This window comes from Eurytemora carolleeae, unplaced genomic scaffold (genome assembly GCF_000591075.1).
Source record: "Eurytemora carolleeae unplaced genomic scaffold, Eaff_2.0 scaffold130, whole genome shotgun sequence".
NCBI lineage: Eukaryota > Metazoa > Arthropoda > Copepoda > Calanoida > Temoridae > Eurytemora > Eurytemora carolleeae.
Window position 1 is genome coordinate 340,466 of NW_019397116.1, and position 13,473 is coordinate 353,938.

The window sequence follows — 13,473 nt, forward strand, 5'->3', positions numbered from 1 at the left end:
TCAGGGAAATAGAAAAATTGGCTCTTGCAAAACTGTCGTCATTAAAAACAGATTTGGATCATGTTTCCCAATTTTAAATTAATATTTAAAACTTGAAACATTATTCTAATGTATTTAGATGATTCACACAAAATTAGTTTAAAATTTCAATTAATCAAGGCTTAAAACTGTATAGTTTATCACGCAATTTTGTAAAAAAACTAATTAAATGTTAAAATGTGTGTCATACATACAGTTGTACAGTGTACAGTCCACAGTGTACATGTTCATTGATCAAATAACCAACAGTTCAGGAAGGGGTTTGATAACGAGAAAGAGGGGGGGGGGTGTCTAAAGTTTAAATTTATATTTTTTCATCTAATTATTTTAAAAAAGGAAGAAAACACAGAAAAGTAACGCTTTAAAATACATTGTATTTGACTTTTAAAAATATATTTGATTTTTTCTTAATTTTTTTCTTCTCTTTTTTATATTGTTACAAATCTAAACTGTTAAAATGTTTTATAAGTGCTAAACTCAATAAATTCTAAAAACATATTTCTAAAAATTATATAATTCCAAAACTATGTCATCTGCAAGTATCTAACTAACTATCAATCTATATATCTAACTATCCCAGCATCTTTTTAACTGTCTATCTTTAATACTCCAATAACCTTGGAAAGGGGTGAGGGGTGTAAGAAAAAAATCTTAAAAATTTTTTAATATTTTTTACTCACATTTATATGATTTTACAGCATAAATTCTGGTCTTATTAAAATTAAAAATCTACAAAAAAAAATATCCCCCCCCCGCTCTATATTTTCATGGTCAACTAGTTTGTCTGGTTGAATAGCTTGGATTGGTTTGCATGGCTTGAAATGCCTTCAACCCGCCCTCTAAACCTGATTTACTTTAAAGAATGCGCGAATTGCAAAAGTGATAAGAATTGTAAACATTGCAAATTGAAACTTAAACTTAAACGAATCTCTTTTTTTAAGATAAAATCTGCCGTTCTCATAAAATTCTGCTTATCTGCTTGTATGTACTTTGAAATGTACCGTACACTTCTGTTGTATAAACTTCCGAAAATGTACACCGTACAATGGACACCGTACAAACTAATTTAAGCTATGTACATTGTACACAATTGTCTGTCAAGCAATTGGATTTTTTATTCTGTATTCACGATTTCTGCATTTTTCACAAATATTTCGACATGTTCACTTTGATAACTTTTAGAGTTTATATTCTAGAGATATATCTAACAATTTAATAAGATATTTGGGAACAAGCATCTTAAATTTAACTATTTAACTAGATTATTAAGCTAGAGCGCGGCATAGAAAGGAGCACAGACTACAACTGGAAGAGGTGCGTGCACGCTAGCTATCGCGCGCGTTTTGTTGACTGTGGTCCTATACAGGGTATACAGGGTCTAGATCAATCATGGCATATATGCAGCGCGCATACACTCATATACTCGAGGTCCCTTTCAGGCTGAAAGGGACTGAAAAAATTCATACCGAGAGATTCTTTTAATTCCTCTCTATGTATTCGATTCTCTATGGCCGCAAACCTTCCCTGGAGTCATGTTAAACAAAAATTATGCCGAATCGGTTCAGCCGTTTATTGGACACAAACACCCAGACACCCAAACCAAATATCTATATTGCTGGTTGTCTCTTTATGTTTTTAGACTGTCCACGAATGTATAGATGATCCTTGAACTATAGAGTGGTATATTTATGCACATTTCTCAATGCACATGCAGAATGGGAACTCACTGTTCGTATTGTACACTGTGCAGTGTGCAGTGCCGATATATATGCATAGTGAATACTCCTGTTTTTAAATTTCCGGAAATGGGGTTTTAAATATAACTAGTGGCATTTATATTCAATGTACAGACCTATTTAAATTAAATAACTTGCAGATTTATTCTGTATGGAGTATGAACTCCATAAACTGCTCTCAAAATCGTATCTATCCAGGTACAATTCTATTCCGTAACTATCAAATGTCTAAACCCAGTTACAATCGTATAACCTATTAATACCAAACAAATAGGCACGATCTTGTCAGCTATCAGTGTCAACAATACACTAGCAATTAACTTTCAATGCCACTACCAATGGGCGCCATCTTGTGAGCTATCAATGTCAATTAGGCACTTATAGCTCATAATCTATCAACGCTCAACCAATGGGCGCGATCAATTGCAAGCTATCAATGTCAACATGGACACTATCAATTAATCGATCAATGCCAAAATTACAGACACGATCTCATGAGCTATTGATGTCAATCAGACACTAGCTCATCATCTATCATGGCCAAACCAATGGGCGCGATCTCAGCTCGTCTGTTTTCAACGAGAACATGATTACTCTCTCAGCAGCAATCAAGTCAGAGTTACTATATCAACTAATGTATTTGAGGTTTATATGTTACAAGTTAAAGTTTAAGATGTGATTATAATTCCTACATTGTTATCTTTATCACATGATTAAGGCAATCATGTTACATATTACAGCACAGTTGAATAGGTGCAGTTAAGATGTAAGTCATTATATATATATAACATGATTAGGCTAATCCTACAAAATATTTATTTGAAATGCAGTTTAAAAGAATAATAGGTTTTACGTAGAAGTTTACAAACGTAGATAGTTAATAATGTACAACGTACTGCAGGTTTACAGATTATTCTGTTCCCCGATATTTATTACAGATATGGACAGAGGTTTAAAAGGGTACTGTTGTGAATTGGCCATGCCACTCTTGAAATGGAGATTCACCTCAATTGGCATCTTTAAAGACCCTTTAAGGAAAGGCAAATGTAAGGAGGCTAAATTTAGGGAAGGGGGTACCTAGAGGTGACTGTGAGGGGGTTATACCTAGAGGGGAGGGGTACCTAAATGGGAAGGGGGTACCTAGATGAGGGGTACCTAAAGGGGAGGGGTTACCTAGGGGGAGGAGGTACCTAGAGGTGAGGGGGGTACCTAGAGGGAGGGGTACCTAGAGGGGACAGGGGTATGTTTATGGTGTTAGGTGGGGGGTTAATGGTTAAGAAGGGTTGTTTCATTCCTTGAAAGGGGAGGGGGGGTTAATCTGCGGGAGAGGGGTATTTATGGAGGGATGTAGGTGAAGGGGGGGGGAGGTTATTGTTTACTAATTATTCATGCATCAGTTTTCAATAAGGAAGTATGACATTAATACTATTTATATGAACTGCATATTTCAGAAAATATTTTTCGTTGATTTCATGTATTCGTAGAACCGAGGAATTGATTTTTCATTCAATTCATTTTCTTGTTGAATAGAATTTAAATTTTGTCGCGTTTTCATTGTCAAGCTTTCATTGATACATTGAGAAGATGAAAATAAGCATGTAAATGCTAAACACTGTTTACTGAATACCCAGTTTTATATACAGTAGTCGTCGTAAATAGCAATACAATAAAGACGACTTTCGATTTAAATTTTTGATTTCTACCAAGCTTTCAATCAGCATTGATGCACATAATGGTGGATACAATTAATGTGTTTAATTGTAAACTTGTAATTTGAAAAAAGCTTGTTAAAGATCAGAATTCAAAAACAAAAGTTGTCTTCGCTGTATCGATATAAACGCCAACCACTACAGTAGTAACCAGAAAACAGTGCAATTATTGTGCAGTAGTTTTTATATTATATTTCTTTAAAATGTTTCTAAGAATTATGTTGTATGATTGTATCGTATTTTAACCATTCTTTTGAAATATGCTTTGAGATCTGAACTTCTGTGTGGATATTGTTTCTTGATATCGATATCCAATGTGGGTGCTTTTAACAATGAGGATCAATGCTTGATCCCTTAAGTGAAATTATCCCTGCAGGGTATGACCATCCCGGGATATCGAAGAGGCATGAAATTAATCCGTATGATGTTGCTTAAGATGGAGATCAAAGCTTGATTCCAAGATTTATAACCACACAAGTTCTCGCTTTAGAATATTTTAATAAATCATGCTAAATAGAAAAAAACGAAGATGAAAATCATTCCAGAGTCTCCTGGTCCTCCTGGTAACCGAAGCAAATATTCTTATTTTTTTAATTTTTGATTTACTCATTGTTTAAAACCATTCTTAATTAATTGTTACAACCGCCAATCATTGAAAATTGAAACTGACGGGTTTTACTATTCGATATATTTATTTTTTTAAAGTTACCGATCCGGATTTCCTTTCAAACTAACCATTTTCTTTCTTTACACTTTGCACCCCCCCCCCCTCCTTTTACAGAGTAGGGAAGAGGGGGGGAAGGGATACTACCCCCTACAAGCGCTTAATAATATTCTCAAAGGCATAATTAAACTGCAAAAACTAAACGTTTAAGCAAAGTCACCTACGGCATTCGTAAGTGAGGGGGGGCCTTATAAGGACTTGAATCAAGTAAATTATGAATAAAAAGCAAGATGAGGATTGAGGTTATTAAATGGGGAAGGGGTGGAATGTATGTACATATGTTTGTTCATGGAAGGGGAAGGTGGAATGAATGGGGAGGTAATTAAGAAGGGGTAAAAGGGGGATGGTTGAAATTTTAAATTTTGATCATATTATTCTGAATTTTCATCATATTTACTTTTTCATCTTATTTTACATTTTTATCCTTATTTTACATTTTGATCATATTTTACATTTTCATCATATTTTACATTTTCATCACATTTTACATTTTCATCATTATTTTACATTTTCATTTTATTATACATTTGCATCATATTTTACATTTTCATCATATTTTACATGTTCATCATATTTTACATTTTCATCATATTTTACATGTTCATCATATTTTACATTTTCATCATATTTTACATTTTCATCATTACTTCACATTTTCATTTTATTTTACATTTGCATCACATTTTTCATTTTCATCATATTTTACATTTTCATCATATTTTACATTTTCATCATATTTTACATTTTCATCATATGTTACATGTTCATCATTATTTTACATTTTCATTATATTTTACATATTCATCATATTTACATGTTCATCATTATTTTACATTTTCATCATATTTTACATTCTTTTAAGTTTCATGGGTGAAAGGGAGCTACATGCGTCATTCCCCATAAAGACTTTTTTGTTTTAAAGGCTTTCCAATGAGTTATGAAATGTAGGTCTAAATAGGTCTAAATATAGAATTTAGTCAGGTATAGATGAACTAAGGCATTCAGGCAGTATGCCTGAGAACTCAGGTCGTATGTTTAGAAGCATAGCTTTAAACTTAAAGCGAGTAACATATATTTGTTGGAAAGGAAAAAAAAAATTAGAGGACACCCCCTCTCCCAAGGTTCTTATATCAATTAAAACGAAAATTTGTTTGGCATAATTTTCAATTTTGGTTTGGTGCTGAAAACTATCAGCTAATGTGTTAATTCTCCGTACAGAAGCTGAACCCCGGCATCCGCCCAGGAATAATGAATATGCTAATTATCTCCATATTTGGAAAGATAAGGATATGTGTCTTTCAAAACCTGATATTATTCTTAAATCCATGCATTGACAGATTTTAGTGAAATATCCCCCCCCCCCTGGGCGACTTGGGCCCCACCCACATTAAACATGCGATAAATCCCCCAGCAAATGATCAATTTAAAGTACAGGGGAATTTAGCTTCAAAACTAACACTTGGCCCATTTTTAACACTGAGTGTTAGAAATGGGCCAAATCTTCAAAGTTATCTTTTTCAAGCGTATATTTCTTTAAATCCAAGCCGAGTTGAACTAAAATACACCATACATTTATTAAAAATGGCTAAAAATAATCATTGAAACAAGAAATGTCAACTTTAAAGTTTAATAATAAGGTATGAGAATTAGTTTATGATGATATTGATTTTCATTTTCGAACACATTTTTTGATAAGGTAAAATATAAACAAAATAGAAAACAAAAAATACTGTTCTTTTATCATTTAAAAATCATTTTAGCATCGAGAAATCAAAATTTTAATAATATTTGTTCTTTCAATATAGATTTAACTATAAATCTGGGAAATTAAAAGTTCAGAGTGCGGGAAATTAAATCAACTTTATTCTCTTAGAAAAGTGAGTTTTGTTCTGAATTGAGGATTATACTCAAAAACGGGAAGTGGGTTTTGTCTCGAAAACGCGAAAATGATTCAAATTCAGGTTATGTTCGAAATTGGAAAACCTGACATTGTCTAGAAAACGATCAAGGTTATTGATATAAAAAGAACTTCTTCTATAATTTTAATTCCAGAAAATAGTTTTAAATTGGGAATTGTCCTCGTCATGCTTGATAAAATGTTGGTTATAGTTTTAATTATTGACTTATACTCTGGATATGGGTCGGGATCCTAAAAACCCAGTCTTTCTATTTGTGCCCATTTCTAACACTCAGTGTTAGAAATGGGCCAAGTGTTAGTTTTGGAACTAATGTTCCCTGAAATAGTTTTCAGAAAGATCAAGATTCAAGATCGGATGCATAGAATTGAAAAAAAAAATCGCAAAATTGTATTTTGTAAATTCGCAGTTTTAGTTCTAGTGCAATGCAAAGCAAAACTGCAAAGATATCTGAAATTTTTTTTTTCAAAATTAGCCGAAATATGATTGAAAGATGTACGAACAAGAAGAAAATGAAAAACAAGAAATATGAAAAAGTCAAAACATTTACATCTGATATACCTATTTAAAGAATATTGTAAATTTTAAAAAAAAATTGTAAAAAAGTTTACTGTAGAAATTGTGTTACAGTTTTTGTAGAAGTAATGGAATAAATTAAAAAAATCTTCTCAAAATTTATCCTCCAAAATGGAGAATTTTAAATACTTACTCATCAACTATACACCGTAAAACGTCTTATCTGCATCAAATGCATCCTAAAATTTTTTTCTGTGATACTGCATTCTCAGCTCAACTACCATCATACCATGTCTATAGTCTGTCACTCCCTTTAACAATTTTGTGAATATTGATATCTCAACCATGGTCCATGATTAACTTTTTATGTACTGACTAAAAACTATTTAAATATTTCTAAACTTTATTTTGTTACTATTTTTATCATAATATTGTACCATTTTATCAGTTTGTGTACGAAATAAATCTAAATTAATTATAAATATACATTTTGATGAATTGACACGATACCATAGATTAATAATGATACAGATAGAATACTAGACATCGTCTTTACAAGATTTAGGGTTTTTTCGTTCACAAATCACAATAACCCTGAGGCAGAAGCCCATGAAGGAGTTAGAACAGGCTCTCTCTCTCTCTGTCTTGTAATTCAACGCAGCACACACATAACTCCTTAGGGCTTCTATCTCAGGGTTATTGTGAATAAAAAACCCCTAAATCTTGTAAATAGTGTTCTATCTGTATTGTTATTAATCAATGCATGATACCCTTTAATCTATCTGCTTAAATCTTGAATCTATTGCATGACTCATCAGCAAGAATTTTAAAATAAATTCACTCATGTTCTTCAACAAATATTCATAATTTTGTAACTTCTTGATATTCGTTTAATTGACTGGATGTGTCCGGGTTATCTGCTTGATAGGTGAGCCTGGATTGGTTCCTAGGATTGGACGGATGAGAGGGTAGACCTAACAAAAAATATTGATATGAAATCAAGTATATTAATCATAGGTAAATATCAATAATATTATAAACATAAATAAATAAGATAATGATCAATTAAGAAAAACATAATTGTAATGACAATAATGATAATAATAATAACTAGCTAAAGTGCCCATGGAATTTTTTAAAATCAAATTTTGAAAAAAATTTACTTCGAATTTTTTTAGTCTTTGTTACCCCCAGGGGTACTCAAAAGTTTCCTCTAAAAATGTCAGCCCATTCGGTCCAGTCATTTGGCCAGCTATAGCTAACATATATACACATATGTATAAGCAAAGAGCTTGTTTTACAGATAATAATATTAATGAAAATAAGGTAAAAAGAAGAAGAAGAATTATAATCAAAATTACTACTAAAAAAATTCAAAGGTTAAGGTAACGTCACTCAACTGATGTCGGTATTAAATTTTTTAAAAAGTATAATCTTGTGGAAGATAATATTCCCACAGGTCTGGCCTCAGATATTTTCCAAACAAAACCAAAAGAATCATTACGTTCTCAACTCGTGTGATATTAGATTGATCTTGAACCCTGTTCTGTTTAGATAAAATCTATACTGGATCATTATTTCTTGTTTTCATTAGAGACAGTCCTCATAGACTCTAAATTGGTGACCCCGTCTTTGAACAATCAGCTGTGAATCTCCGACTCTGAACAATTAGTCTTTGGGAATCTTTGGCCCTGGCTGTCACCCAGTATGTCACCAAGGTTACCATCAAACTTCCTGACTTTTGGTTTGAAGATCCCAACCTCTGGTTCCTTCACGAGTTGATGTTACGGAACGCTCAGATCACACTATCTCGTACCTAGTTTGACCACATCATTCAGAAACTCCCCGGAGTATCATAATTTCCGTCAGTGGACTGATAATAAACTCCTAATCCTCATCCTCCAACCCTTATGAGGATTTGAAGGCCAAGTTGCTCACACTTTTACACTGGTAGAGGGTAAACAAAGTCATTCATCACAATGCCTTGGTTGATCATTGTCCTACGGCACTAATGGATGCGATGTTCCTGGCAGCCTGTTCTTAGGTCTGTTTCTTGAGAGGTTACAAGTTGAGATGAGGGATCACCTGGATGCCAGGGAGATCAAGGCCCCCAGTGAAATGGCATTGCATGCTGATATGTTTTGGGATGCTCGTAGGGCACAAAGAGCTGATTCTATTCCTGCTGCTGCTGCTACATCTCCAGCTCATGCTCAAGACTTGAGAATGCATCCATGAATGTGGCAACATTTCTCCTGCTCACCACAACCAAACTCCAGGTCCTGCTGGTCTGGGAGAATGTTATTTCTACAAACGTTTTGGTTCCTTAGTCAATAACAGCCGTAAACCCTGCATACAGGGAAACTCCAGAGCCGACAGGAGAAAGAGGAATTAAACAATCTTCCTGTCGGCGGCTACCTTTTATACCTATGTGATGAGCTTACAAACCGTGAGTTCCTGGTGGATACTGAAGCTTCACGCTCAGTTTTCCCACACCCTTCCTCAGCAAAACCAGGGAACAGGAATAAAGGGAAAGGAAATGGCGCTGGTCCGGCAAGAGAAAGCCAGTCCCACTGCTTTGCAGACCAGTACAGTAAACTGACACACACTCTTCTGGTACAGACACACAACATGACTACAGTCAAGGAAATTGTAGAACAATGTCGTCGATTATAATTAAATTTTAATAACGAGTAGTTTATTGTAAACTTTAATAAAATTATATTCTTTGCATGAAAATTTGGCTTTATAGTGTTGACTTAAATATGTAAATAATATATTACATGTATATTAAACATATGTTTAAGTAAACAATTAACAATAAACAAATGTACTCTCCTAGACTGTACAAATCCCAAGATTCTTACGTACTGTATAAACCTACAGTACAAACCTTTGGTACAGTAAACTGACACACACTCTTTTGGTACAGACACACACACATGATGTTTCCGCCACCTGAGCAAAACCCAATGGACCCCACCTTCTCATAGTGGCTAAAGCTTGGGGATCTATAAGAGTCATTCCTCTACATTTTGGTAACTGCCGTTTTCAGTTTCTGTTTCTGTTTGCCACTGTAGACCATTCTATTCTAGAAGCAGATTTTCTAGCTGAGTTTGACCTCCTGGTTGACCCCACCAAACGCCAGGTTCTCCAACCATCTGATTTGTAACGTCTCCTCCTCCAGTGAATTCAACCGACAATACCGCCGTCCCATCAGTTTTCAAACTAGCCCCTGACGTTCCCACCTTGTTGGAAGAGTTCCATACTGCTGAGAAACCTTGCCTACCTGGTCAACTGCCAGGCCACCATGTGGAACATGTGATCAAGACAGAGGGTTAACCCTTGCATGCCCGCCCCCGCTATTTAGATCAGTTGAAATTGTAGATGCCAAAGCAGTTTCAAAAGATGCAAGCAGCTGGAATTATTCAATGCTTCGATAGTCCCTGGGCCTCTCCTCTTCATATAGTTCTCAAACCAGACGATTCCTGGCGTTCATGCGGCAATTACCACTGATTGAACAATGTTACTAGGTCATTGGCACTCTCTGTAAAACATTCCTGATTTTACAAACAATTTGAAAGGTTGCACAGTTTTCTCCAAACTGGACCTAGTGAAAGGTTATCATCAGGTTCCCATGGACCCACAGACCGCCATTCTGACGCCTTTTTAGAGGATTACCACTTGTTTTTGTCTTGGATGACGTCTTAGTGGCAAGTACAAACAGAATGACCCACCTGAAGAACCTGAAACACCTTGGTGTATTGCTTCACCTCCTCGTACAGAACAGTTTTGTTCTCTAAACCTTCAGAAATGCAGTATTGCGCAGGAAGAGATTGAATACCTAGGTCACAAGATAACTCCTTCTGGCATTGCTTCTCTCCGCAATCAAACATGTTGATGCCCTTCTACTCCAACCCCATTCTCAGAGGTTCCTAGGTATGATCAACTTCTATCGTCATTTTCTACTTGAAGTTGCCAGAACTCTCCGCCCCCTCACTGATGCTTTAGCTGGTAAAAGAAATAAGTTAAACAAAATTTCTTTACCTTTCGAAGTTTTATGCTTGCAAATAGAATATTTTAATCTATTCCAAAACTCCTTAAAAATATGATCCATAAGAACAAAAAATATTGTTAACTAAATAATTTTCATATTATTTCAATGTTTTTATTATCGAAAATCAATTAAAAAGAAAAATTCCGGTTTCACAGTTATAGGGATATGGGGAGTTTGTGGCAAAGACTTATTTCCTTTATTAACGTGCCAAAAAATTAGCAATTCATAGGGGAAGGAAGAGCAGCGGGGCATAGGCAAAAGGAACCAGGGGGTAGTTTTGGGTCAAATATAAAAAAGTCCGCATATTTTGATTATCTTATTAAAATAATAAATTGTAAAGTTGTTTCAAAAGATCTATTTTTCCTGTGTTTCTGAGTATTCAAGATAGGTTTTCGTCTGGATAAGAAAACTAATATTTTTATCAGGATTTAGGTTCAAAACCTCCTTCATGATGACAACAATATCGTCCCTAAAAACATATTTATTTACAGAAATATTTGGATTTACAAACTATTAGATGAATGCCATGTAAAGTTGATTTCGGCTGTTTTCTAACTCTTATGCTGCGAAAATTCTTGTTTTGATTTCTCGGAAGGTAGCAGGGCGCCACACGTTTTTTTTATTATAAACCTTTGCCTTTTCTTTTTTTAACTTAGAATATTATTTTCTGTTGTTGTTTCTCGGTTTGCAATTCATGCATGAAGAGACGATAAGTGAAATTTGCAGAAATGGGCACTTTTTAAAACAAACGACAATTTCTGTGTATTGTTATTCAGAGATAAGGTTGGAAACAACTTTTTAAATAGAAGTTTTCTTGAAATTATGCCTAGATTCCTTCTCATAAGAAATCATTTCAACAAAATAAATTAGACCAGGAAGGATCAGGATACGTGAAGGAAATGAATGGAAAGAAAACAGAAACCTACTTTCAAACTTTGAAAATAACTGTTAACAAAATCCTTTAATAGACTGTAAGTATAATTTCAAAGACATGGCAATGCTCGAATAACTACGCTAACATTGAAACCTTGAAGTGTCAATTATGTGGAAGATAGTGTCGTTTTTCTAGGTTTAAAACTGTTACATTATGATATTTACTATACGTTTTACTGCACAGTAGAAATGTGCAACGCAAGTTACTTTTGTAGAGGAAACACTGATATTCTAATTTATACTTGATCAGACACAGCGGTTAAAGGTACCGTTGTGAATCGGGAATTACACACGCTCACTTAAAATTAAGCTTACAGTCCCTTTAAAAACTTACATATTGTCTCTGAGTAGATGAGTGGCCACATAGGTTTCAAACCTGCACCATCTACTCTCAAGGAAACCGTTGCTAAGGGATTATTCAACAAATTAGAAATCGTTATCAACTCTATAATATATACATCTAACAATCCCTTTCGTGGTTTTGTGACCCTTCTATCACGGGATTAGCATGATTAAAAGGATGAGACTGTAAAGACGACCTGAAGACTAAAACTCATATCAAAGGAAGATCTCAAGGTTTAATTAAGTCTTAAAATTGACAGTGAAATTTCCGTACAATCGTCTCTGAAATCTTATCCTTTGTGAGTAATTTCAGAAAGGGAGAAAGATTTTTCTTGAAAATGAACCCCTCTGAATGCATTAAAATATACAAATAATTGAAACCCTATTAACTCAACCAAAAATGTACTCTACAGTCAAGGAAAAGACCTTTGATACTGAATGTGAAATTATACTTTTTTAAAAATAATAATTTTAAATATTTTTTAAGCCAGTTTTTGTTGATTGCCTAAGTATAAGGAGAAACATTTTACTGTTTTCCACTGATTCCACTATATTCTCTATAACTGAAACTCCAATCTAAACAAAACAAAAAGAATTTGATCTAAAATTTTAAAAAAAGATTATATTTACCTTGAAGTCTCTTTGATGAACGCAGATGTTTAGAATTGGAGGGCTCTGCTCCATCTCCTGTTAAGACCAACTCAACGTAAAAATTAATCAAATTTATAAAAACTCCATTAAAAAAGTTCATTGAAAAATCAACTTCATTGAAAAAAAACTCCAAGGTGACAGTCATCTCCATTGAAAAAAACTCCATCAAAAAAACTCTATTGAAAAATACACTACGTTGAAAAAAACTCCATTGAAAAAAGTATTGTATACTGTATACATCGACAGAATTGAACAACAAAAAAGTTTATTGTACACACTTGAAACAGTCAAAGTCTAAAACACTATCAGGTCCCTTTAATTAAAGCTTAAAGTGAATCTAGTCTGTGAATTGTTCCTTGAGGAGGTGCTGGTGGACCCATTCACTATCCTTCTCACTATAGGAGACAAATACGTCGTAGTAGGGAGGAGGCCGGTCAATCACAGGGGCTCGGTATCTTCTAGATTAATAGCAAGTCTTTCATGGACATTTCATAGATTCATAAATTTTAGTCTTTCATGAATATGTTCTATATATAGATTAATAGATTTTAGTCTTTCATGGATATATTCTAGATTCATGAATTTTAGTTTTTCATGGATATCTTCTAGTTTCATAGTTAGTCTTTCATGGATATCTTCTAGATTCATGAATTTTAGTTTTTCATGGATATCATCTAGATTCATAGATTTTAGTCTTTCATGGATATCTTCTAGATTCATAGATTTTTGTCTTTCATGGATATCTTCTAAATTCATACAGTTAAACATACATCGAAAGAATTCATCAAATGTCGTATTCTTCCCTTTCTGATTATGGATTGTTGCTGATATTTAGTTTTTTAATTAAATGATT

General features: G+C 33.8%; 1 protein-coding gene across 1 annotated transcript; it reads right to left on the reverse strand.

The window, feature by feature from the left end:
- Nucleotides 1-7,025: 7,025 nt before the first annotated feature.
- On the reverse strand, nucleotides 7,026-13,074 carry LOC111712042 (toll-like receptor 6). Its single transcript, XM_023486548.1, has 7 exons — nucleotides 12,976-13,074; nucleotides 12,600-12,656; nucleotides 12,475-12,545; nucleotides 11,962-12,033; nucleotides 11,058-11,163; nucleotides 10,685-10,736; nucleotides 7,026-7,614 (listed from the first exon to the last, which is right to left on the reverse strand). The coding sequence occupies exons 2-7, from the start codon at nucleotides 12,651-12,653 to the stop codon at nucleotides 7,502-7,504; spliced, it is 468 nt and encodes a 155-aa protein (XP_023342316.1). The 5' UTR covers nucleotides 12,654-12,656; nucleotides 12,976-13,074; the 3' UTR covers nucleotides 7,026-7,501.
- Nucleotides 13,075-13,473: the final 399 nt, after the last annotated feature.